Source organism: Engystomops pustulosus, chromosome 6 (assembly GCF_040894005.1).
Source record: "Engystomops pustulosus chromosome 6, aEngPut4.maternal, whole genome shotgun sequence".
NCBI lineage: Eukaryota > Metazoa > Chordata > Amphibia > Anura > Leptodactylidae > Engystomops > Engystomops pustulosus.
The window spans coordinates 141,867,433-141,894,687 of record NC_092416.1 but is presented as its reverse complement, the minus strand read 5'-3'; the positions used below and the strand labels follow the sequence as shown (position 1 = coordinate 141,894,687).

General features: G+C 40.7%; 1 protein-coding gene across 1 annotated transcript in view; it reads left to right on the top strand.

Moving 5' to 3' along the window:
- RAPGEFL1 (Rap guanine nucleotide exchange factor like 1) overlaps positions 1 to 25,560 on the top strand; it is a 45,752-nt gene extending 20,192 nt beyond the window's left edge. Inside the window, exons 4-15 of the mRNA XM_072111445.1 lie at positions 2,202 to 2,299; positions 3,429 to 3,544; positions 5,809 to 5,976; positions 8,484 to 8,581; positions 9,808 to 9,930; positions 18,237 to 18,415; positions 19,106 to 19,196; positions 19,899 to 19,949; positions 20,194 to 20,281; positions 20,436 to 20,500; positions 20,780 to 20,834; positions 23,978 to 25,560. Coding sequence (XP_071967546.1) covers positions 2,202 to 2,299; positions 3,429 to 3,544; positions 5,809 to 5,976; positions 8,484 to 8,581; positions 9,808 to 9,930; positions 18,237 to 18,415; positions 19,106 to 19,196; positions 19,899 to 19,949; positions 20,194 to 20,281; positions 20,436 to 20,500; positions 20,780 to 20,834; positions 23,978 to 24,102 — 1,257 coding nt within the window. The 3' untranslated portion in view covers positions 24,103 to 25,560. The remainder of the gene's footprint in view (positions 1 to 2,201; positions 2,300 to 3,428; positions 3,545 to 5,808; positions 5,977 to 8,483; positions 8,582 to 9,807; positions 9,931 to 18,236; positions 18,416 to 19,105; positions 19,197 to 19,898; positions 19,950 to 20,193; positions 20,282 to 20,435; positions 20,501 to 20,779; positions 20,835 to 23,977) is intronic.
- The last annotated feature ends 1,695 nt before the right edge of the window (positions 25,561 to 27,255 follow it).

Below are 27,255 nucleotides of genomic sequence, written 5' to 3'. Positions count from 1 at the left end.
CATGCACATAGACCGTGACTTGGACTCTATTGAATAACCAATTCATTCCGGCACCTGTTGTAATCCAAACAATCCTTTTATTCTTTTAAACTTCCATAATAATAATAATAATAATTCCTTTATTTATATAGTGTACACAGATTATGCAGAGCTTGCCATATCGGTCCCTGTCCCCAATGGGACTCACAATCTAATCAACCTACCAGTATGTTTTGGAGTGTGGGAGGAAGCCTGAGGACCGAGATGAAACCCAAACACGGAGAGAAAACATACAAACTCCTTGCAGAGTTGACCCTGGGACTTGAACCAGAGTCACATATTAAAAGCATAATCCCGATAATCCCGTGTTTCTAACGCTTCTTAATAATGGCAAGGAGTAGAATTGTTTGATAAAGCTTCTCTATTGCGGCGTAAAACATGTCAGACTAGAAATCATTTGGCTAATATCAAGAACTTTGTAATTAAAACCAACTTATTACAATATTTAAAACAATTTCTACATCATGAGTAATGCCAACAAAGTATTATATGCATTTGATTTGCCAAATACAATAATGAATACCTTTAGTATATAAAGCGAGCGAGGACTGCATGACTCCCTTTGTAAGTCCACTCCATAGACTATAATTGCTTGCGCACTCAATTTGTCTCCCAATTTTTGTCGCATGCATATTAGTAAATTGCTTAATCTCCTAAAGGTATTTATTATTATTATTATTATTATTATTATTATTAATTTAATCATGGCATGGTATAATACTTTGTTAGCATGGCTCATGATGTAGAAATTCTTTTCAATATTGTAATAAGTTGGTTTTAAAGTGATTACAAAGGTCTTGATATAAGCCCAATGATTTCCACTGTGATGTCTTTTACGTCACCATAGAGGAGCTTTGAGCTAAGTCCTTGCAAACAATTATACTCCATGCCATTATTAAGAACACCTAGAGTGTTCGAAACATGTAGGCTGGACTATACCCCACTTACTGGAATCATGATATTGGGATTATGCTTTTAATATGTGACAATGAAAGTTAGAGAGGATCTGTGACCCTAAAAGTAAGCAGCTCCTAGCGCTACCGCATTTTTAGCAGTGTTAAACTGCTAGCTTTATCGGAACCCTCCAATAAAGCTAGCAGACACTGCAGCACCATAACCTCGGAACGCCAGACCAAGCTCACAGCGGTCCGACGTATTCATGAGGGGGCGGACCAAGGTGCTGCTTCTTCCCTGGACCGCTCCTACCACACCAGCAGCAGTCACCACCTCCTCGAACCACCCCCTCATGTTTATGCCGGACCGCTATAAGCTTGGTCCGGCGTTCCTCGGGTACGGCGCTGCAGTGTCTGCTAGCTTTATGAGAGGGTTCTGATAAAGCTAGCAGGTTAACACTGTAAATAATTTGGTAGTGCTAGGAGCTGCTCACTTTAGTAAGCAGCTCCTAGTGCTTTTTTTGGGGTGACAGGTCCTCCTTAAAAAATAAAAGGATTGTTTTAATTACAACCAGTGCCGGACTGGAATAGTTCCTTCATATAGTTATAAATGCTTGATCGTTAGTGCTGTGGCAGATATTATGTAGCTACAGGTTTTTAAAGAAGGAAATATACACCATTCCTCCTAACAATATACATACAAGTGTAATAGTTGGACCCCCACTTGGCACATACCTTAAAGTCCTCATGGATACTAAGGGATCCACTGTTTATGGACACATACCATTAATATTTCATCAAAAATATTATAAAACAATTTTTAACTTTTCTTAAGAGTAGTCATTGTCCTTGCCTAACTCATGACTAAGATTACTACATGGAAATTTATAGCAGCATTTAACTAATTCACCTAGTTTACAACCCATGTCTTCACAATTTAGAACTAAAAGCCAGGGGGATACACATCAGTTCAGAACAATAGGGTCTGTTTAGTTTTTAGATTCCTCTGAGTTGCAGCCGGGTGTGTGCAACTGACATGACTTCAGTTTGACAGAACTAGGTTAAAGGGTCAATCATTTGTGTAATTGAGGTCTTATGGTCAAATGCACCTGATAAATACATACATATATACACATGGGACTGCAGGTCAAGAGCTTCCACAGGATTTTAGGTCAAGGAGAAGTTTTAGCTGTAGAAGAAATGAAGAATTTATATTTTAAGAAACATCTCTTCTGTTTTCATCCTCAATAATTCTCTGATTCCCTGCAGGATTTCTATGTCCTGGTGATGCGGGATGCTCCAAACATTCCTCAGCTCGAGGCAAATGTCATCAGGCTGCATCGATTGGTGGAGACGGCGGAGCTCAGGTAAAATAAATCACTCTTATCCCTGTTTTATTGTATAATAAGTGATTTTGGTCTCTCATAGAAAATACATGAACCCATTCCCAGACTTTACACTTCTATTGCCTGAAATTTTACGTCAGAACATTGAGCCTAATGGAGTAATTTGTTCTGTAATAGCATTCTATAGTAGACAATATAGAAAAGTGTTATGGTAGGACCCTCTCCAATAAATCCTGAAAGTTAGGTGTGAGCTAGCCGCACAAACTGTCTTATAGTCTCATAGCTTTCTATTGGGCATGTTCAGAGTGTGGTGTATATATGCCTCACCACATTGGGGATGTGCCAACGGCCAGCAATGGATACAGAAATGGATGCAATGCCAAATACAGTGATAATAATAATAGATACCTTTAGTAGATTAAGCGAAAGAGGACCAAATGACTCCCTTCGTAAGTGCATTCCATAGACATCTTTGTGGCGCCAGCAGTCACTTCCTATGGACATTGGCGAGGTTAGCGGCACCACCGATGTTTGACATTCTGTTAACAATAGTGGAAATAATATTGCAGTAGTATCGCTTTTACATGTACAAAAAAAATATACAGAACAGAAAAATATTACCATGTAGCTAGTATAGTGCAATATTTCAGACATCACCATTTTTATTTATACTTTTCATAATGGATGCACAATTTACGAAATCAGAAGGTCCATTAAAGGCTATGGGAACCGTTTTTAGTTTCCGTTATGCTCTTCTTAAACAGAGAGTGTAACAGAAAGCGCAGACGTAGGTGTGAACTTGGCCTAGCGTATAGTAATAGGCAAAAAAAGAACAGATCACATAACATACACTCATTAGATTTGGTATGGGGATTGTTGGATTACTTGTGTCTTGACCTAGACATTAGATACTTGCATTGTAAATAATGTATGGAGCCCATACAGGGAGCAGTCTTATGAAAGTGGCATAAACAATTCAACAACGCCTTCAGCTTTCACGATCCAAAATTAGCACTATGGTTTGAGACCACACATAGTAATGTAGAGTTATATACCACATTGGTACCTATGATAACAGAAGGTGATACAGCTCTTTATTAGTAAAATTAGGACCTTTCTCATGTAACAATATCTTGTTTTCTGCATTCAGGCTCACAGATGGCAGTGCCGCCCCTTGCTCTAAACAAGTCAAGCCTCTTTTCAGACATTTTCGCCGGATTGACTCCTGCTTGCAGCCTCGGGTAGCATTCAGGGGCTCTGATGAGAGTAAGTTTCCTTTTTTGCAATTATTGGAAATTTTTGCTGCAGCCATGCCTATAAAGCAGACCACAGACCTTTAATGGCTGCTATCCACTCAGACTCCTCTATTAATATGGAAGTCCTGCTTGGGTGAACGCATATGTTATTTCACTAGGGGGGAGAATAAGCAGCTGGCAGACATAGGGACTTGGGGATAAAATGCAACCTGTTGGATCCTTTTAATGTCTGGAGACGGCCAAAGATTGATGAACAGATCATGTTAAAAGCAGCAGGATCTGCCAACTATAATTGAAAAACTGAATGTCTATATCTGTCTGTGTGCTATATCTGCTAATTGGAACAAGGCCTCAGCCTATGCAGTATAGTATTCCTGGCTTCCTATAAAACTGGGAGTTATGGCCCCTTTATTACTCTTTACGTCATCTCAGGGAAGGAAGAGCAAAATGTTTTTATAGGCCTATTAATTCTATGTCCCATGCATTGGCTTTATTAGTGATATCATATGGAACATTGCCAGACTCCACTGCAATGGTCATTTATGACCCACAGGAGACATTTTTTTGCAGATTTGTATAAGTATTCTCATTATTTAGGATAAAGCATAGAATATGCAAGCCTAGATATTGGCATTGTAAGGATTGGGTACTTAGAGGATGATAAGTGCAGACTAGAGCCATGACATTGGGGCACAATTATTATTTGTGTCGCCTTTTTTTGCAGCAGGTATCCTACAGGTTTTTAGACTGTGATTTTAGATTGTGTGGCAAGGGCTTAAAAATTTGGTGCAGGGCAGAAAGAGTTTGAAGTGACGACAGTCAAAAAGGTGGATTTGGTAGATTTGCTTTTTATGGGTCTAAGTGTACGGCACAAATTGCACCATAAAAAGCAGTGGCATTTATTAATTTTGCCACAAAATGGCGCTAGAAATGTGCTATATTTTTCAGAGGGGTGTAAGTTTGTGGAGCAAAGGATTAATGAATTGGCGCACAGACTAAACGGTTTAGTACTCCTTAGATCAGCTTTTAGTAGCTCTCTTTTTGTGCTACAAAATGTGGCAAAAACGTGTCGGAAAAATCAAAGCACCAGAAATCTAGTGGATTCAAAAGAGGCGCAGAGAGGAAGAAAAAAATCACCGCCAGTTTTCCATTTGAAAGGCCATAATAAATGCCCCTCATGGTGTCTGTTAAGTAGATGCCAAAAAACTATACAGATAGTTTTGGTTAAAGGTTATGATTGATTGAGTTATATAAAAGAATAGGTACATTTATATTGGTGTGTCCTGCTTTTTATGTGAAGACTAGCCTTAACCTTCACTAAGCATTGACTTCATAGACAATTACTTTAAATCTGGTGGCACATTCAAAGGCACATCATTTTTTGACAATGAGGTCACAGTTTTAGGAATCTGCATAAAACTTGACCATGGCAAACTTGTAAGGGAGATTGTCTAAGGCCCCTTCCACACTTGCGTTGCAGATCACGTCAGAGTTTGATCAGGGTGCGATCAGGGTTTGGTCAGTGAAAAACGCACATTTTGCATCAGAGTGCAATCAGTTTTCAGTCAGAGTTTGTTCAGTGTCTCAGTTTTTCACGCGGGTTTTTGATGCAATTTCAATGCGTTTTTCACGCACAGAAAATGCAGGTGAAATGGACTCAGGACTGAGCTCTATCTTTTCTATGGCAATTGATGCGTGAAAAATGCATTGCACTTGCGTTGCACTTGCAAGTGTCTCAGAGTGCAATGCGTTTTTGATGCGTCTCCATAGAGTTGTATGGTGCGTTTTTCATGCGCGTGACTTGCAAAAGTAGAACATGTTGAGATTTAAACGCGCGTTAAAAAAAACGCGCGTGTGTGCGTGAAAAAAAATGCAAGTCTGAAAAGACCCATTGATTACAATGGGTCAGAGTGCAATGCAAGTTCTGCACATCAAAATCATGCGCAGAAAACGCAAAAAAAAAGTGTGAAAGGGGCCTTAAGCACAAAGAAATTTGCAAACGTGTACATGCACCATGGAAAGTTGCAAATAAAGATTAAAAGGGCCAGCCAAAAATTAACTATATGTACCCCAATATGCCATAATGTTAGTTGAGTTGAGCATAAATAAAGCCTAATCCTGACAAATAGGACAAATGTTCCCACGCTCTGATACAAGGCACAGAATATTTTAAGGATGTAACTGCTTACCTAGTATCAGGCTACTATGTCACAGGCATTTGTTCCTAATATTTTCCATGCTGAACTGTAGTAATCTACTTGTTTTTGGTGACAGTCTTTTGCAGGGTCTACATGCCTGACCATTCGTATGTAACCATCCGAAGTCGTCTCTCTGCATCCGTTTCTGACATCCTCACCTCTGTTTCTGAGAAATTACAGTATTCAGAGGAACAAGGACAGAGAGAGGAGCCTCTCATATTGGTTGCTGTAACCAGCGCGGGTGGTGAGTGCTTATTCTGTTTTGAGAATTAGGACTCATGTACATGAATATCATATATTATATGTGACAGGATAACTTCTAGCCTTCTATAGTGATATGTTTTCAGTCAAGAATGGATGTAGGGACTGAAATGACAACACGTACATGACCTCTTCAGATTTTGAACTTGTGATGGAAAATTCATATTGTAGATTCTTATTCAATATATATTATAAAATCATCAGGGGCAGATAAAGACTGCCATGGGCCCTGGGGCTGTATGAATATTATAGCCACTATGGGGGTCATTTACTAAGGGCCCGATTCGCGTTTTCCCGACGTGTTACCCGAATATTTCCGTTTTGCGCCGATTGTACCTGAATTGCCCCGGGTTTTTGGCGCACGCGATCGGAATTTGGCGCATCGGCGCCGGCATGCGCGCGACGGAAATCGGGGGGCGTGGCCGAACGAAAACCCGACGTATTCGGAAAAACCGCCGCATTTAAAAAAAAAATTGTGTCGCGAAAATTTCACTCACCTTCATCCTGGGTAGGCCGGTGTATTTCGAGGCATTCCAGCGGACTTCAGCGCAGCAGCGCCACCTGGTGGACGGCGGAGGAACTGCATTGATGAATCCCGGCCGGACCCGAATCCAGCGCAGTGAACGCGCCGCTGGATCGCGAACGGACCAGGTAAGTAAATGTGCCCCTATGAGTCCAGAATTCACTTTCTACAGATGGTACTAGAATCAAGCTTCTGGGGGAATGGAGGATGTGTTCCTTCGGCAGTTTCAGGACCAGTGAAGAGATGGAACAGATGTACGAGGATTTCATGGGTGAAGGTCCTTCTCAGTATAAAATTTGGTGGATAGTTTGGGTGGCCATGGGCCTCATAGAAGGTTTGGGCCCAGGCTACTGCCCAAACCACCAATGTTATTATCCGCTCCTGAGAATCATCTATTGAGATGCAGATTTCTGACTAGGATTTCAAGAAGTAAAATGTTCGAGCTGAGATAATAATGGGGGTTGGGAGCATCTCTGGAGTAGGAGTCTGTCGCTTCTAGTGAGATCCTGTCACTATGTGTACACGTGACAGAGTGTGTGGAGTGATGGGAGGGAGGGATATTCACAGCGTGATCATGCATGTTTTGAGCTCTGCGCTGCCTGGGTATACGCGCGTGCGAGGGAGATCTTCTAGAACCTCAGTATCTGAGGAAAACCTGTCAATGCATGTGAACGTCAATGTGTCACGGAGAGTTGAAGGGGCTGCCAGAGTATGTCTTTGTGCTCCTATTTTGTAAAATTAAGGGGAGGATATCCTTATTGTGTATAAAAGATGGGTGGCTGCTGTTGCGTTCCTGAAATAACCTATACTTATCAGGCCACATGAAATCCCAACTCCTACATGCTAAAATGACAGTATGTATAGCCGGTAACCATAGCCCGTCTCCATCCTTCATCTGTCAAACTGACAAGCAGAGCAGGCAGAACTCTACCTGTAAACTCTATTCTTAACTAGCAATTCAACCCCAAGGGTGCGTTCACACTGAATAATTTTCCAGACGTATTATATTACAGCTGGACTACATACATTGATAGTTAATTACATTTAAAATTCTGACAGAAATATACAGCAAGAGCCTTAAAGGGAATGTGTGACCTGAAAATTACATGATTTTTTTTAAAAATGTAGCCACTAAGCCTTATAAAAGACTGATACTGAATGTCTATGGCCAGTAGGCTGTTGTAAAGCTTATCCATTAATGCAGTAAACAGAGTAGAGATGAAGCTCAGGCAAGATGGAAGCCCCCATAGTTATGACTGAAAATAAAATATGTTACAGATTAGAAAAAAAGTGACATTCCTTTATATCTGGTTCTATAAAGCAAAAAAAAAAGAAAGAAAGGTAATAGATTTCCTTTATGGCCTGTTACAAAAGTATGGAATGTCCACTATTTACCCTGTGTCTTGTATCCTGTGTCAAATGAGATGGATAGGTTTTTAGCATGTTTGGACATGTGCCCTTCTACTCCATTGTCAGTGTCAATATTCTGTCCCTCCAAAAGCTTGAATTTCCATCGTTGCCACCTAATACCACATCCCATACTAAGGACCAGCCATATTCTGGCTGCTGCCTAGGAAACAGAAGAGCGATAAAATTATTCATAAGGGAGTCTGAAAGATTGAAAGACTCCCTGGTGAATAATTACCATGGGCAAGTCTGTTTTTGCTAAAGTTTCTCTATATTACACCTAGATAAAAATCAATGTGCATTGTGTAGCGGCGAGGTTCATGTTGAGTCTTTTTTAGGCTTTACTGAAATTTTGTTAGCTTTTTATGACAAATTTTGATACTTTTGCCTATTGCGCTGGTCAGTCATGCAAGTCATTTAGCAACTGCTCAAGAGCTACAGGTTGGAAACTACAGAACTTCCATGATTGATGCTTATGGATGTATATACAGAGAACCCCCATCTTTACGGCATGTCCACCACAAGATATATCATAAATGTCCCTTTTCCTTTTTCTCCAGATAAAGTTCTGTTGAAGCCAGATGATGGTTGCATCTTTACCACACTGGGGATAAACAGCCACCTATTTGCGTGCAATCGAGAGGAGCTGCGGTCTCTGGTAAGAACAGCTTTCACAATCATAAGCTGCATTAGTTGGCCTCAGCCCTGGCAGCATAGATGTCACATAATAAAGAAAGGGCATATGGCACAAAGGTTATCATAATTGTGCTTGGTAATTAAGTTTTGAAACATGTTATGTGATTAAATGTACTGGGTGATTTAGTTTTAGTATTCCTTCCATGTGACATAAAGCACACCAAAAATCCAAGAATTTTGTGTAGCATAGACTTAAATGTGAATTAATGCTAAAAATAAAATCTAATATGGAATCTGAAAATGGTCAAGTTGTTAATGCCCAGTGGTTATGGAGATAATGGGGAACATTTACTTACATTCCCGCTGTAGTTCACTGAAAGTGCATTGTCCAACGATAATGCACTGTGCCGAGATTCACTAAGATTGTGCACCCGATATCCTGCATGTGTCGCTCCCCCGCTCAGGTTGGACAGAGTTCACCATCTTTTTAGTGGTACATGTAAGACATGTAAGTGCTTGGGCTTGGGACACAATTTGATCGTACGATGGCACACCCCCTAAATTGTGTCGCACCAAAAAAGGATCACATGCGCCAAAATCCCAGCGCAGACACTTAAAGTGTAAGCCATGTAATCCCCGAAAAAGGTGCACAGTCTGACGAAAGTAAACTGTGCAACCCTTAGTAAATGAGCCCCAATGTGATTACCTTATATACTCGAGTATAAGCCTAGTTTTTCAGCACAAAAAATGTGCTGAAAAACCCAAACTCGGCTTATACTCGAGTCAAAAAAATAAATATATCTAAACTCACCTTTCCGGTGACCCCTGTATTTCTTCTGTGCGATCTGTCCGGCAGCGGCGGCAGGCTATATACACTGGGGCAGGGTCTGGCAGGCTATATACACTGGGGCAGGGTCTGGCAGGCTATATACACTGGGGCAGGGTCTGGCAGGCTATATACACTGGGGCAGGATCTGGCAGGCTATATACACTGGGGCAGGGGCTGGCTGGCTATATACACTGGGGCAGGGGCTGGCTGGCTATATACACTGGGGCAGGGGCTGGCTGGCTATATACACTGGGGCAGAGCCTGGATGGCTATATACTGGGGAGGCTGTCACCAATGCATTTCCCACCCTCGGCTTATACTCAAGTCAACAGGTTTTCCCAGTATTTTGTGGTAAAATTAGGGGCCTCGGCTTATACTCGAGTATATACGGTATATGTTAACATTTCCTTGGCTTTTAGGTACCTTTACCAGAAGAAGTTCAGTTGCCACCAGAAGATTCTCATATTCATCGGATTGAGGCGGAAGATCTTGCCAATCACCTTAGTGCTTTTCACTGGGAGCTGTTCAGCTGTGTGCACGAGGTGAGAAAGAGCTCATGCTTTCTATATAACATGTTTTTATAACAAGAAGAAATACATGTGTATTCATGCAAATAGAGGATATTTTAGCTTCTAAATTAGTGATAAATAAGGTGGTCAGTAGTGGGGCCCACATCTATGATTCCCATGTGTAATGTGGAAATACCCCTTTAACAAAACAGCTAATATAGAGGCAGGTCACAAAAAGGTAACCCTCTGAGACTGAGGCAGGTGGTCCGTAGACCTGGAGAGTTATGTATAAAACAGACCCCTGGGAGGGTGGGAATCCAGGGAACATCACACATAGGACATAGGGAGTGGCAGAGCTAATAATTTGGCTGTGAGTTGTAAAAAGGAATGACTGGTTTGTGGTTGATATTGTCTCGTGACAAGTCAAGTCTTTTATTGCCTCAGGAGCCAAATCTTTACCTGTCAAATCTTGTAAAGAACTGAACACAGTGCTGGGTTATTTTAGGGTGAACGTTTGTCTGACAAAACACGCAGTAAAGTCTATAAATCTTTCTCAACACATACAAATTGCCACAACAGTCTACTACAGTAGACATCAAAAATGTCTGACCAACACACCCTTTCTGTATACAGAGAAAGGTAATGTACAAGTCAAGGAACCCCAAACTGAGTTCTGGTATTTGTTTCTAGGAGTCACATCATTCCTAATTTTACACAGATTAAAGTAAAAAAAAAAGTGAACAGATTTATAAAAAAATTTTTAAAAAAAGAATGTTCTCTAGCATCTTCCGTAAGTGTGTAATAGAGATGTGTAATATAGGGAATAATGTACTGCCTAGGATCAAAAATATAACAAGTTATCTTAGATTTGTCCTGTATATGTTTCTTCTCCATTGAATCTTGGTTTTGATACAGTGCCATAAACAGTATACAGGCAGTCCCTGGCTTACGTACAAGATAGGGTCCGGAGGTTTGTTCTTAAGTTGAATTTGTATGTAAGTCGAAACTGTATATTTTATAATTGTAGATCCAGACAAAAAAAAAATTGGCTCCAGTGACAATTGGAGTTTAAACATTTTTTGCTGTAATGGGACCAAATATTATCCATAAAACTTCATTACAGACACCTTACAGCTGATTATTGCATTCTGGGACTATAGTAAAGCATTCAGAAAGCTTCACCAGAGGTCAGAGGGGTCTGTCTGTAACTATGAGTTGTCTGTAAGTCGGGTGTCCTTAAGTAGGGGACCGCCTGTACTGTCACAGAGTACCACAACTACACCCCCCACAGTGACAAACTGCCACGGTGTAGTCCAGTGCAGGCCACAATTTACTTTATTTATAAGGTGCCTTACAAGGCAGTGGGACACATTTCTTAAACTTTTGGTTTGTCTTTTTATTTAATTTTTGAGACTTTTCATGGTGCTTGTGCTCATATGCTTTTTTTGGGCCTAAAACAGTCTCCTATCAAAGTTTACCATTGTTTAGTTTGCTGCAGAGCTCCCTGAGTTATCACCTGAATCCAGATGTCATATATTTTTTGTTATAAAAAGTCGCAATATTCAATATTCAAAAAGACCAAATCCCACATGTATCAATAAGGAAAGACCACTAAGATACAATTGACCATCAGAAAAGCCAAGAAAAGTCCCAAAAAGCAGACTGACTTATGATACATGTGCCCCATTGTGTACTCCTATAAAGTGCCGATCATAGAGTGCCCTTATAAAGTGCAATGCATTTTATACTGCCATACAGTGTCAGTCATAGAAAGTGTAATCACGGTCCAGACACGGTACATATTTTTTCCGGTAGCATTACCAGTAACAATCTATAGAAGTGCAAAAACGTTAACGCGTTTCAAGTGGAGTACCCGCTCTTAATCATGACTGAACCGTGGGTACTCTGCTTGAAACGCGTTGACGTTTTTGCATTTCTATGGATTATTACTGGTAATGCTACCGGAACAAAGAAGTACTGTGTCTGAAATCTGGGTGGACCGTGATTATATTTTGTTGGATCGACATACCCCATCAGGCACATACAATACAAGAGGAAAGGTGAGCTGGATTTTTTATCAATACTTAAGCCAAAAAAAGCCCTTATAAAGTGCTAGGATCAGTGTACTCCTATAAAGTGCCTGCCATAGAGATCCCTTGTAAAGTGCTAGGATCAGTGTACTCCTATAAAGTGCCTGCCATAGAGATCCCTTATAAAGAGCTAGGAACAGTGTACTCCTATAAAGTGCCTGCCATAGAGATCCCTTATAAAGTGCTAGGAACAGTGTACTCCTATAAAGTGCCTGCCATAGAGATCCCTTATGAAGTGCTAGGCACAGTGTACTGCCCATCATCATTATAAAATGAATAACAACCCAATAGGAGAAGGTTATCATAAAATGTAAGGCTACTGGTAATTCAATGGGATCATGATATGATATGATATGTGCTTGCTCATCAGGAAGTGCTATTAATAAAGACCTCTTGTCTCCCCAGGTCTCATCACTGAAAATATATTAGTATAAGGGGATTGTGGAGGTGGAATGAGGAGAACAGGAACAGACTTGTATGAAATGTAGAAAGCTTTTGCAATATGTGCAAGGTGTCTATTTTCCACGTTATTGCAGTGTGAATGTGTACATGGTTGTGTGGCAATGGGTTCACCCATGTAATTTTATGGTGCGGTGGTCACGCATGTCTATAAATGGAATGAATCTTGCAATTGCAGCAAAAGTGAAAACATGGCACTTCCACACGCAGCATCTCACTTCCCTTATTAAAAGAGCCTGGCCGTGTGGCTATTGAGCCTTCATGCCCTCAAGGAAGATGGGTTATTGATGAAAGTGTCATCTGGCTTCACTGATGTATCTTCCCACCAAGAAGCCAATAATCATAGTATGTTTTCTGCTGTAGCTATACAAAGCTCTGATCACTGGACCATTTTACAATTACCACTACATTACTTTCCATGTATTTATTCCATACATACCAGTTACATAATAAGACTTGGTGACAGCGGCGATTTGCACACCAGCGCAGACAGCCACCGCATACTCCGAGAGGATGGAGCCCACTGATGCATCCAGCGAGGCGAAGGAGCGGGACTTTTATCATTATGTCATGATAAACGTCCCTCTTTGGGGTACATGTATCAAACTTTTGGCTTGTCTTTTTCTTAAATTTTTGAGACTTTTCATGGTGCTTGTGCTCATTTGCGACTTTTTTTGCAAAGTTTGACATTGTCTGCTTTTCTGCAGTGTTCTCTAAATTATCACCTTAATCCAGATGTGAAAGTAGCAACTTTTTTAGTTGCAAAACAAAAGTAGCAAAAAAAGTCGCAAATTTCGGCACTAATTGTAGGCTTCCCCTTACCAGGCGTAGAAATGTGAACTTGGAATTGATTGCGACTTTTGGAGACTTTTGTTTTAAAAAGTCTCGAATGAACAAAAGACCAAGCGCCAGATGTATCAATAAGGAAAAACTGTAAAGATACATCTGATCATCAGAAAAGCCAAGGAAAGTCCCAAAAAACTGACGAACAAAGCCAGACTTATGCTACATGTGCCTCATTGACTAATATTGAAATCTATGGTCCACAAACTTGAAAAAAGTGTATGCTAAAACCCTTGACCTACGGGCCATGGGCCTGTGGAAAAAAAAGACGTTAATGACCATATAGATAATAAAGGGTCATTATGCTATCCGTGGAAATAATGTAAGAAATGTATGTATGTATATGAATGATACCTTAGGTTACCGGCACATTAACGTTGAAGAAATCAGTCTGGCATCCGTTTATTTACGAAGTGTATGAGTGATCCGAAAAAAATGGTTCTGACAGTGGCATGCTCCAATATTTAATGGATTAGTCTAATGGTTCAGTAAAATAACGGTGGTTAAAGAGTATAGCATTTAGTGCAGCATTATGCCGACCATTCTAAAAACACACAGATGATTTTATGCATCTTGCCAGAATTTTAACTCTCTTGGGGTTATTTATCATGCGCCAGCACATGTGCCGAACATCAAGAGGTTCCGGCCTCATGATGTATACCTGATGTATGCATGATGTATGCGGGGGCCTGCAACGCATTTATTTCTACACCAGGCCCTACCTGGTATAGAAATAAACGCAGCCAGCGAATTTTCAGCACGTGCCCCTCTGGCGGCGGCCTCAATTCATGCCCGTCCAGGCCAGAGGACGTGGTGGAAAGTGCAAATAATTGCAATTGCTAGCATTAAGCTAGCATTTACGATTATTTCAGGGCTTCTACGACACTGCCATCGCGTAGAAACCCTAATAAATACCCCCCTCTGTTGTTAATTTATTCATACATTTCCTGGAAAATATAAAAGCAATGACACACAATGCAGTGCCAGTACTTTATTGGCCTCCGATGCTGCACCGTAATATGGAATTTACATATGGAAAACTTATTTATGTGAAAGGAATTAGTCTGATGATAGTATATTCTGGACTGATGTTCAAAGTGGCTGCAACCATCCTAAAAGTTAAAGAGGACCTGTCACCCAGAATTTCTGCACTAGGAGCTGCTTACTAAAGTAACAAATACTGCCGCGCTGTACCCTACAAGCGCTGCCTCTTCCCCGGACCGCCCCACTTGCTCCGTAGGCCGGCTGTGACTGCCGTGTGACATGGGGCAGTCACCGCCCCTAATCCCGTCCCCCTCATGAATACGCCGGATGGCTTTGAGAGCGGTCCGGAGTATGTAGGGTACAGCGCAGCGGTGTTATATAGCGTTATCGGAGGTTTAGTAAACAGCTCCTAGTGATGAAATTCTGGGTGATAGGTCCTCTTTAACTATAGTTTGCCCTTTACTTTTTGTTTTATTGTAGTTTGTTTCTGACAACCACTGAAAAGGGTTAAGGATTGTATTTATGCAGATATATGGGAAAGTTTCTCAGGCTTTTACAAACTCGCATTTAAGGGGGAGCGAAGCTGTTACAATGTGATGGAAAATCATTGTGACTTTCACACTGCAGTGTAAGATGTGTTATCACAGTTCTAACCACATTTTATGCAGTTTGATCAAGTATTCACAATATATCACAGTGTTATAATACATCAAAGATTCGTGGAGGCAGGCCATGATTTCATAGTCTGTGAAGGTGTGGGAACTCTGTACATGTGCAGTGGTGGATGTCAGCTGCACATGTACAAGGGTTTCCCATAGCCCAAATTCCAGAACTTCGACTCCAGCTCCAATAAAATAGACTCTGCCTTCACAGTTCTGTTTTCTGGTCCACTGTAGCATTGCTGATATAAAAGCTGCCATTTCTTTTCAGTGTCTTATTGCTGTAATCTATAGCAGAGGAGCTACACTCCTGAGCATGTACATAAAATGCATCACACATTCATCTCTGTAAATGGATATCAGTGGTGCACAAACAGAGTTGACAGGCCACATGCAGTCTGTCAAGCCATGAGCTGCTTTTCACACCCTGCTGACAGTCAGTCCAGTGAGAACTACCATAAACTCTCATTGGTGAAGTGGAGCTGAGAATTGGTGAGTGCAGTTGAGAAGTCCTCACTTCTCCCGGGTCCTCTCCTGCCGCTCCTCTTAATGTCCTGACTCCTGACACTGGTTGTATGTGTTAAGGTCAGGACCCAGAGCAGAGGGCCTGCAGGAGAGGACCAAGGAGTGGTTAGTACTTGTCAACTGTACTGTACTGCTCCTGGGTCCTCTCCTGCTCCTGGTGCACTTTTGCCCGCGGTCCTGATTCTGCCACCTACAACCAGCATGGCACACAGAGCAGAGCAGCACATGGAGGAGAGAAGAACATATAGTGTGATGCCGAGAGGAGAAGAGCCAGGAAAGAGGATTTATTTATGTTTTGTCTGCTCCGGTATTATTGTCTGTAATGGGCTCTCAAATATTTGTCTGCACTGGGGTTTCTAGTATCATTAGTTTTTTGCTCTGGGGATTTGTTTACAGGGGCACGGCGCCTCTGCTCCGACAACTTGTGACGGCCGGGGCATGCCACCCATCTCCTATCCCAGTACATGCTACAGCGCTGGTAAAGGGGACAGGTGGGCATGGCAGGTGGGCGGCATAGTCAGAGCAGAGCAATTATAGGTTTATAATGGACATTTAATTATATATATATATGTCCATTATTTATTATATATAAATTAAATTTAGAATTTAGATGTCATACTAAAAATCTGCAAATCCAGCAGACCATTCCTTAAAAAACTGAAAAACTCAACATTAGAACTCCTGCAATATCAGGCTATGAACAACTTTTGTGGTCAGTTGTTTGTGGCCCACGTGTAATTGGTGTGTGAGGTCTGACGATCATACACAGGGCTGTGGAAACCATGGCCGTTTGTATGAAATACATGAATATGTTTGTGTGCATGAGGCCTAACCTTGTATTACATGATTGCCCATTCCATGTAATGGCCTCCACATAATAATATATTTTCTCTGCAAGATCTTCCTTTGTTCCCTTAAAGGAAATCTACCAAAAACAAGCATGACAACCAGGAGCACATACTCATAGAACCAGGCACTATGTCTGTGATAATCTTCTTATATTTCTAAAATTGACATGTTAAATTATGCTAAAGGGCTCTTAGGGGTGTTACCAGAGCCCCTCCTTGCTGCAGCTTCACGGATTCTTATACTGCCTCCCTCCTCAGCACTTTCTCCTCCATGTGCCTGATGTAATCTCACTGTAGCAGAGGAGGTTTCAGCACACACTGGGAGGGGATGAGTGTTCCTACACAGTGTAACAACATGTGAATCTATAGTACAGAGGGGCTTTGGTAACCCATTAAAGTTAATTTTAGAAGAGCGGTGGCCATGGATAACAAATATAAGAAGATTACCACGGTCACTATCCCTGGGTCATGCTTGATTTTGATGGTAGATTTCCTTTAACCTATTATTCCTACCATATCTCAAATGAGGATTTCATCTAAGCAAACACTGTCTACATGGGAAAATCGTTTTTTAGAATAGTATCGTTGTTTCGGTGTTGCTTATCAGGGTGATGATAATAGTAGATCTTTTTGCTGTTGGGTAGATGTAGGGCTACTATTTTACCCAACAATTTCTCATTTTTGCATCTTTAATTGCTTAAGACGTCAAGAAAACAACAAACATTATGGGAAATGAACTGTGACCTATAATTTGTGGTTTAGCAGTGCACATAATTCTAAATTCCTGGAAGATGCTGGGAGGGGGCACAGGCAACTCAGCAGGTTAGAAAATCATTTAGTCAGACACCATATTGGTTCACAGTGGGGGTTTCTGTAGTTATTTCAGTTTGTTGCAAATGAAAATAAATATTTTGTGCCAATGATAAGTGTGAGCTACAAAATCCTGCTGGTAATATTACCCATTGTAGCCAAGAAAAAACTGCAACATGACAATGTTACAATTACTACCTTACAGAATCAGAATATTCTTATGCTGCTGAATTATACGAGGGGACTCCATGGAGACTCTCTGCCACTTTCCTTCTGGATATCCTATAGTGTAAATGTAAAAAAAAAAACCCAACACTTTAAATTTCTAGCACCAACATTGATATATGTTTTCTTCTCTGTTCAGAAAAAAGCTAAATTCTGACTTGTTATTTGTTAGACCAGAGACTGCAGTTGGTCCAAGATTTATGGAAGAGGTTCTGGCTCCGTGGACCAACCACAGTGTTGAGGGTGGGTCTCCAAGTATCATATGTCACTATGAAGCTCAGAGTCGCGTCCTCTGCACTGTGGTTAATCCATAAAATCTGGCTTCTAGCCTAACCAAAATTAAGTGAACTGTAATAGCACAATTGATAACAAAGCACTTAGGGTTTACACAAATGGTCCAAATCCAGCATAAAGTCTACTTGTATTTTGTACATGAATGCAGAAAAAAGCAATGTAAATATATATTGTATTAAAAAAAAGGATATGAAAGCAAGATAAGTAAAGAAAACTTTAGGAACTACTTTGTGAAAATTATCAGTATAACTTTCTGGTAAATTTCTGGTCTTTCTATGCTGAGAAGTCAGGTGGGTGGTCCTATCAGTGACTGACAGCCCTCTGTGTATTAGTGTGCATACAGTGATGCCAATTATGGAAAGCACCACCCACATGACACATGAGCAGAGAAAAAGCAGAGATTTAAATGTATAAAATACAATATGCAAGGGTCTTCAAATAACACAATTATGACAATATTTTAATTAGTATTAATTGCAGTTTTGCTTTTCTTCTTAATTGGAGCATCATTAAGGATACAAAAACAAATGTGTACACGGTGTCCAAACTCTTCAAATAAAGAATAGCAAGATTTATTATGTTATGTCCTTATGTCTTCCCAGCTGGAGTTTGTGGACTATGTATTCCATGTGGAGAGGGGACGCAGGGAAACAGCGAATCTGGAGTTGCTCCTGCAAAGGTGTAGTGAGGTACAGCACTGGGTCAGTACTCAGACTCTGCTGTGTGAGGCACCAGCAAGACGCACCCAACTTCTCAAGAAATTCATCAAAACAGCTGCCATGTGAGTACATGTCCATTCTTAGTGTTAGGTTCTCTTTATTTACGGTAATAATGGCCCTTCTATATTTTCCACCATTGTTAACTTTTTACCCAACATATTTAGACCTGTTATATTGGAAGTGATCAATGGGACCAACATCACCTGTTGTTGGCGATTGGTGCTCTTAAGCTGTAACTTACCCAGACCTACCACATTCACTCAAATATAAGGACAGTACACTGAGCTTTACCCACTGTACATATAAAATATTCATGTAAAAATCAGTATTGACCCATAACGACCCCTGGTTGCAGACGGACCCCTCTGCCCGCTGTGTCCCCTGGTGAAGCTCTCTGGATACTTTACTATAGTTCCAGGCTGCAATGATCAGCTGTAAGGTCTCTGTAATAAAGCTTTATTGACAATCCTTGTTCCCATGACACCACAAAATTTTGTAAATCCAAATTTTTTTTCTGATGTTACAATTATAAAAATATATAGCTCCGACTGACATATAAATTCAACTTAAGAATAAATCTAAAGAACCTGTGTTATATGTAACCAGGGACTGCCTGTACACAGTTATTGGCCATGATATTTTCATCCACCGCAGCATATGTAGCAGGGTTCCTATGACCCATATGACACTCTCTACTTATCCTCATTTTCTAATAACACTCTGTATCTTCACTCTCTTTGGACTCTCCACAGTTGTAAACAGAACCAGGACCTTTTATCCTTTTTTGCTATAGTTATGGGTCTAGACAATGGTGCCGTGAGCCGCCTACGTGTTACTTGGGAGGTAAGATGATCTCTCTAGTTGCTTGATGTAAAAAAATGCACAAATTGACATGGATGGGGTCTATATGAATGTATTTATATGTATACATGCTCACTAGAAGTCTCTGTCACAGATTGCAGTAATGATAGGAAAGAATAGCTATGGAAAAGTTGTTTGTAGAAACAAGTCACTGAATAGGAAATACTCACAATAGTTGAACAAGGTGCTAGCTTCATCAAAGATCATGATACCTCAGCAGAGTAGCCACTACAGAAAGACAAGAGGGTGGAGTCTTAGTTAGTGGATAAAAAGGGGGAAGGTCCCAGGTGTCGGCTAGTACCACCAGAGGTTCCACAGACTCTTCTCTTAGAGACTCTGACAATTATAACAGGAATTGTACTTTCAGATACTTTTATATTTTAATTTGATAATCTCTTAATTGTCTTTTGTCCTAAACTGAATAACCTAAATTTAATATCTTTAAATCCCCTTATCACTCTGGTCTCTCTCTTCTGAACTCGGTCTACTTAAGCTATGGCCTTCTTATTCAGCATTCTATACAATGTTCCACGTGTGGTCTGACCAGTGATTTATATGAAGGCAAAACTATGTATTGATGTATAACTCTGCTAGAATGATGTTCTCTCCAGAAGCATTTACTTTAACACTAGTGTTTAATAGGTGTATCTATCCATGTCTTCATTTATTTATCTTTTTTTGTAGAAACTACCTGGGAAATTTAAAAATCTCTTTAGAAAGTTTGAAAATTTAACGGTGAGTTTGATAAAGTTTCTGTTGTTGATTTTCTTTCTCACATTTTTGGTACTTTTTACATTTATAGTTCCAATATGTTGTCAAGTAATATTGAATATGCCCAATATTAATGCAAGGCTGATAGTGTATATCTTGCAGGAGTTTTACATAAGATAGGTCATCTTCCACTGTATATATATGTAGACATCTCACCTTCTAGTAATTTTTCCTGTATTCCTCTAATATTTTCAATTTCCTTCTGTAGGACCCCTGCAGGAATCACAAGTCGTATCGTGAGATGGTGTCTCGTATGAGACCCCCGGTTATACCGTTCATCCCTCTTATCTTGAAAGGTAATAAAAAATGAATGGTACATATGATTAAATTTCCTGAGTAACTGCACATGCTATAGTCTTGGGGACAGGCTGTGTCCATTGATTTTAACTATCTATGGAAATTCCATTAGTGGTTTAAAAGTGTCTCTGATCCTCCTTCCTTATCTTCTAGACCTTACATTTTTACATGAAGGAAGCAAAACCTTCCTCGATGGACTTGTAAACGTGGAGAAAATGGTGAGCACCATAGTAACCTGCATTATCACTTTCACAATTTGGCATTTTTGTGAGAAATTTAATTTACCGTATAGACAGAAAATAAACACGTATTCTATATGATCTAACATGCATTCGACATGTAGAAGTATATCAGCTTCTGTGAGTCTTACCCTAAAAATATCCTGTTAAGGAACGATTTTGTCTTGGAAAAATTTCGCCTACAAGTAGTAACAGAACTGTTTTAATGATACAGGGAGTGCGGGTTGTCATGGTTACTGTTCTCTTTTCATTTCACAGCACGCCATAGCAGAGAAAGTGAGGACTGTGCGAAAATACCGGAGCAGCCAAATGAGTAAGTGCATGAAAGGGTCATGGTAAACATGTGAAACCACTTTGCACCTAGGTCTCTGAGCTGTGTACACACTTATTTCCAAATTTTGCTGTTATTATAAAGACTTGGGGCAGGTCTCGCAGCTCCAGTACTTTAGATTAGCTTTTCCATGTGCTTAATGTATAACACAATACAATATGAGACGCTATAAAGCACTAGATATACCCAACTCTAAGGCTGTTTCTCTCAATGACACAAAGGTAGGTGATGCCATTCAGGTGAGGACATTCATTAGAATCAGCATTGGCATAACGCCAAATGTGTGCCAGTGGGTAGGGCGGACGCATGAATGCCTCGGCCCTCTCATTTTGCTAAAGTCTCTGCTAGAAAACAGGGAAGACTGCTCCTTATTTTTAGACCAGGTTTGACTTGGTCTAAACTAGTCATACCTTACGTAGATAAGGGGAGAGCGGCGGACCACCTTTTTTGGATTTATAGCCTTCAGCAAATCAGGTGTGTGGTATGCTGGCGAGGGGAGGAACCACAATGAAGGCTTAAAATGCCAGTGTTACAATATCCCCCCATTATGTTTCCTTTTGATTAGTTGGGTTTTGCAAACATTTATATACAAATAAATTAGGAAATATATGTGTATTATTGAATAAATACACTTTGTTACACTCTATACAGCTCTTAAAATACACTCTATTGCAGCCCTTACCCTATGTTATAGCTGTCTGTATTGGTTATTCATATTGCTGGTACTAATTCAACACCAGAGTAGTAGGAGATCTCTACATTATAGCCGATAGGGTCCCTGCAGAGGGATCCAGAACCTGAAGTTACACCCCTGCAATCTGTTATAGTGTATGGAAGATGCAGAAATAGAACATTTAACTATTTCAGTATCTGGAGAGTAATTGTTCTAGAAATGCCACCTGTTCAGGGCAAGGGGGTGAGGACAAAGCCCCATTCTCTGTGTAACAAAGAAGAGTGTAAGTATGCATGTATGTGTAGCCAGGCATCATAAATCATGCATACAGTTGTGAGCTGTACACACTACAATATACAGATGAAAAAGTAGACACAATACTGCAATTTTAACAAGGGCCACCAGTAACCCACCATTAATGACTAAATCTTTATTAATATAACCCCATCTCATTCTCTGGCGCTGTACAGATCATGGAGTAAATATACAAACAAAATACACTCACCGGCCACTTTATTAGGTACACCATGCTAGTAACGGGTTGGACCCCCTTTTGCCTTCAGAACTGCCTCAATTTTTCGTGGCATAGATTCAACAAGGTGCAGGAAGCATTCCTCAGAGATTTTGGTCCATATTGACATGATGGCATCACGCAGTTGCCGCAGATTTGTCGGCTGCACATCCATGATGCGAATCTCCCGTTCCACCACATCCCAAAGATGCTCTATTGGATTGAGATCTGGTGACTGTGGAGGCCATTTGAGTACAGTGAACTCATTGTCATGTTCAAGAAACCAGTCTGAGATGATTCCAGCTTTATGACATGGCGCATTATCCTGCTGAAAGTAGCCATCAGATGTTGGGTACATTGTGGTCATAAAGGGATGGACATGGTCAGCAACAATACTCAGGTAGGCTGTGGCATTGCAACGATGCTTAATTGGTACCAAGGGGCCCAAAGAGTGCCAAGAAAATATTCCCCACACCATGACACCACCACCACCAGCCTGAACCGTTGATACAAGGCAGAATGGATCCATGCTTTCATGTTGTTGACGCCAAATTCTGACCCGAGTCTCTGACCCGAGACTCATCAGACCAGGCAACGTTTTTCCAATCTTCTACTGTTCAATTTCGATGAGCTTGTGCAAATTGTAGCCTCAGTTTCCTGTTCTTAGCTGAAAGGAGTGGCACCCGGTGTGGTCTTCTGCTGCTGTAGCCCATCTGCCTCAAAGTACGACGTACTGTGCGTTCAGAGATGCTCTTCTGCCTACCTTGGTTGTAATGGGTGGCGATTTGAGTCACTGTTGCCTTTCTATCAGCTCGAACCAGTCTGCCCATTCTCCTCTGACCTCTGGCATCAACAAGGCAATTCCGCCCACAGAACTGCCGCTTACTGGATGTTTTTTCTTTTTCGGACCATTCTTGGTAAACCCTAGAGATGGTTGTGCGTGAAAATCCCAGTAGATCAGCAGTATCTGAAATACTCAGACCAGCCCTTCTGGCACCAACAACCATGCCACGTTCAAAGGCACTCAAATCACCTTTCTTCCCCATACTGATGCTCGGTTTGAACTGCAGGAGATTGTCTTGACCATGTCTAAATGCCTAAATGCACTGAGTTGCCGCCATGTGATTGGCTGATTAGAAATTAAGTGTTAACGAGCAGTTGGACAGGTGTACCTAATAAAGTGGCCGGTGAGTGTAAGACATTACAGAGTAATAACATGGTCAGATGGAACAACAGGAACAAGGGCCCTGCTCACAAGAGCTTACAAGCTATACGATTGGTATAAACACATTAAAAAAAATCATCACTATCAATGCTATCAGTATTATTTAACCCTTTCATGTCTGCCATATGGTAATATACGTCCTATTTGCACATGCTCTGTGCAGAAAGGATGTTTATAGACGTCATGATAGTGGCCATATTAAACAGGAGAATCCTCTCTTTAATATGATATCTGCATAATGTATGGATGCTTCAAAGAATCGTAGATATCCACTCTTAAAGTTGTAGTAAAAAAATTGTAATTTTTATATTCAGTTTTCTTTTTTCAAGAGTTCCGATGGTAACTTTAAGAGTGGATATCTCCGTTTCTGTAAAGGATCCATACACAATCCAGGCGTTTGAAATGAGCCCCCCTCCAGCCTGTCAGCTGAAGGCAGAATGTAGAAGAAGTTATTCAGTTTTACTACCTATTTTAAAAAAATTAAAAAAATATCTTATTTTGAATTTGTAGTTATTTGTAGTTTTGTAGTTTTGTAAAAAATATGTAATTAATAAAACTCTCCTACAAAGTTAAAGTCTCACATGCCTTGAAAAAAAAAAACTGAGTAAAAATATTGAGTTCAGTATAACTGTACTTTGGCTCCACTCTGTGGTAGAACCTGATATTGCTGCCCTTCATTAAACTTCTAATTTTTCCTTCTTTTTACTTTTAACTAGGGCTGGACACAGATGTCTCTCCAACTCATTTGCAGAATAAAGCCTATGTGCGCCAGTTCCAAGTCATTGACAATCAGAACTTGCTTTTTGAGCTGTCCTACAAGCTGGAACCCAATGCACAGTGACCGGAGCACTGTATGCTATTTAGGAGGTGTATGGCACAGGGTGTCATACGCTTGGTACTCAGAGCAGGAATGCAGATATAGCTATACGAAGATGCATTGCGAGAAAGACAATGCTAAGGAAGATATTCTGATTGTGCTACGTGGGTCTGGTCAGTAATGGACATATGTATCCTCCTGTGTAAGGGAGGCTTCTGTCAAACTCCTAGAACTGCAGATGGAGGAATGAGCGTCATATAATAGGTTATAGACCAGGAGATATTTTTGTAAGAAGATGACATGTACAATCCACTTTGTGCTATTTTCTTATTGGGGAAATAGAAGGGTTAAAATTATATATATAAACACATATATAATGGGTTGCAGTCCTGCATTTGAAGTTCCGCAGGCAAATAATGTACATAGGTATTCATGGGAACATACAAATCTTGCTGTATATAGTATGTGTTGTATTTTGGGAGGTGGGTGTATAGTGGGTATATTTAAATCATGTAGGATTTGCTGTCATGTGCAGCTAACATACACATTGCAAATGTGTAATATGAATATATATGTTACAGTACACAAGGACACGGAGTAGAGGATAAGTAAAGGATAACGCTACCCAAACATGGAAAATTCGGGATAATTGTGTTAAACCCATAACCTATGATAAAAGTAAAGTTCTCCCAAGGCATCCTTTTTGGGGAGGGACATATAGGGTGGCTGGGAGTAAAAAACAAATAGGATTTTTATTTTATTAAAGGGATTGGGTGGCCCTTGCCAATCCACAGGATAGGTCATTAGTATCCGACCACCCAAACCCTGTATTAATCAGCAATTCCGGCCCAGTCCTAGGTAAATAACCTAATTCTACATAACATTAAGCCCAATTGTGGGTAAGAATCACACTGCCCATAAACACACAGAGCATTATGCTTTGTTCCTATGGATATAATCCTAATCCTTTGAATTGATCCATGTAAAATGTAATATACATAATACACATCAAGCGAGGTTAACCAATAAAAGGATACAATCCGCTGCTATGAACAAAGGACAATGTTATAGAGATAGCAGCATATATTAACAGAGAAGCCCTGATGTGTGCATGCATATACCCTCCGATATACATACAGGCCTATATATCTATATAGGTATAACATGTACAAGTATTCATGTTCATACGTCTACGTAGACACCTGTGCACTTATGTAGCCCAAAGGCACATATGTACCTTTTAAGCTGTATAGCGCCATCAGGTTAGAGCTCGTCTGGACGGGTTCATGTACGATGTTAGAGTCCGTGTAAAGGTTTTTGTACTGAGAGGAACTGTATAAATGTTTTATATCTGTTTATTTTAAGGTTATTATGGCAAGCTGCAGAAATTTAGCACTTAAATGGGCAAAGAGTCCCAGGGTAGAAACACTGGAAAGGCCATATAAAGAAAGCACTCTGCCATTAAACAGCCTTTACAACATGCATTGTGGTCAAGTTATGTTTTTTTTGTTGTTGAATATATGTGTATATAGGGGGAGGAGTATATATCGGTAGCAGCTGGCGATTGGCTGCTGCCGATGAATGGGGCGTTCCCCAGTGATGTCACTGTCCTAATATGGACAGTGACATCCCAGGGTCCTAGCGGGCGACGCATGCGCTCGGCGGGGCTGTGGGAAGAGATGCAATACGCTGCATACACTCCCCATAGCCGTATTTTGCCTTTGCTAAGCGCATACACCATAAACAGGACCTATAATGGCCACACAGAGGCAACAACTATGCCTACGTCTGCCACTATTTGTCAATGTATAAAGGTTACAAGGTCAATTAGTTACAGTCTCTTATTGAGGGCACACATTTCAGTTTCCGTCGAAATAGTATAGTCACTCTAAAGGACAAGTGGCTTTCTCAGAAATGATAGTCCCAAGTAATGACACAGTCTTATGGGAGCCGCAATGATAAAGATGGTAACCACGGAACAGAATCTAAGGATCAACTGAGGGTATATATTATTGGCTTTGCGCTCGTTTTTTGGTGGACACATTTTATTTTTGTTGCTGCACTATGTGAGCCCTATTTATTATATGTTGGAACCAGAATTTAGCTTTTTTTTTCTTACAGCTCTTCAATCCCAACGGTTTTCCTTTTGGAACAAAATTAGACCAACCAAAAGCAAGTCTGCTAACCTATGAACCCCTTCATAAATATGGTTTGACATTTCTGAAGCTCATGGGGGATATTTATCAGGACCACTGGCGCCACTGGCGGTGCGCAGAGGCCCTGAAATAAAATAATAATAAATAATAATTCTTTATTTATATAGCGCACACAGATTACGCAGCGCTGCACAAAGCATGTCAAATTCGTCGCAAATGCTAGCTTATTGCTAGCTTTTGCGATTATTTTCCCCAATCCGCCACCTTCACGCCAGTGGGGCGTGAAGGGGGGGCGCGGCCAGACGGGAGTGGGCCAGCGCGGGGCGTTACTGTCCCCGCGCCTGTGCACTTGCTGCTGCCAGCTACTTTTCATACGTGAAAAGTCGCCGGCTGCGTAGGTTAAGCGCTGCTGGCAGCCCGATACATCAAGAGGCAGAACCCTCTTGATGTATCGGGCTGCGAATTTGCAGCAGCGGTGCGATCATCCGCTGGCGCACGAGCGCCAGCGTATGATAAATATCCCCCCATTTGTTCTTCTTGCGATGCACCAGATACATTAAAGGAAACCTACCATGAGGAATCTGTAGGAATCGAATGTAGATCTGATGGTAGATTCGTACGACCTCCCTCTACCCTAATCTGTAATTTAATAATCCTGGAACCTAACCTAAAAAAATGTATTTTAGTAATATGTAAATTAACAGCAGAGGCCAATTTTCACAGCCATTTACGGTAGCCAGTAGTCACAACACCAGCCCCACAGTAGCCAGTAGTCACTGTAGCCAATAGTCCCAGTGCCTCCCCCAGTAACCACAATAATGCCCACATTATTATATGTATGCCACTAATGATCCACAGGTAGGTACACAGAGCAAATGTTATTGATCATGGCCACCACATCTCTTTCTCCTGCATAGCTTATTCCCATTTCAGTAAATTAATGTTATTATATGATAAAAGTATACAATTTACAAAATACTTTCTGTATCAATCCCTCACGATCTTTCAGATCTCTGCTGAT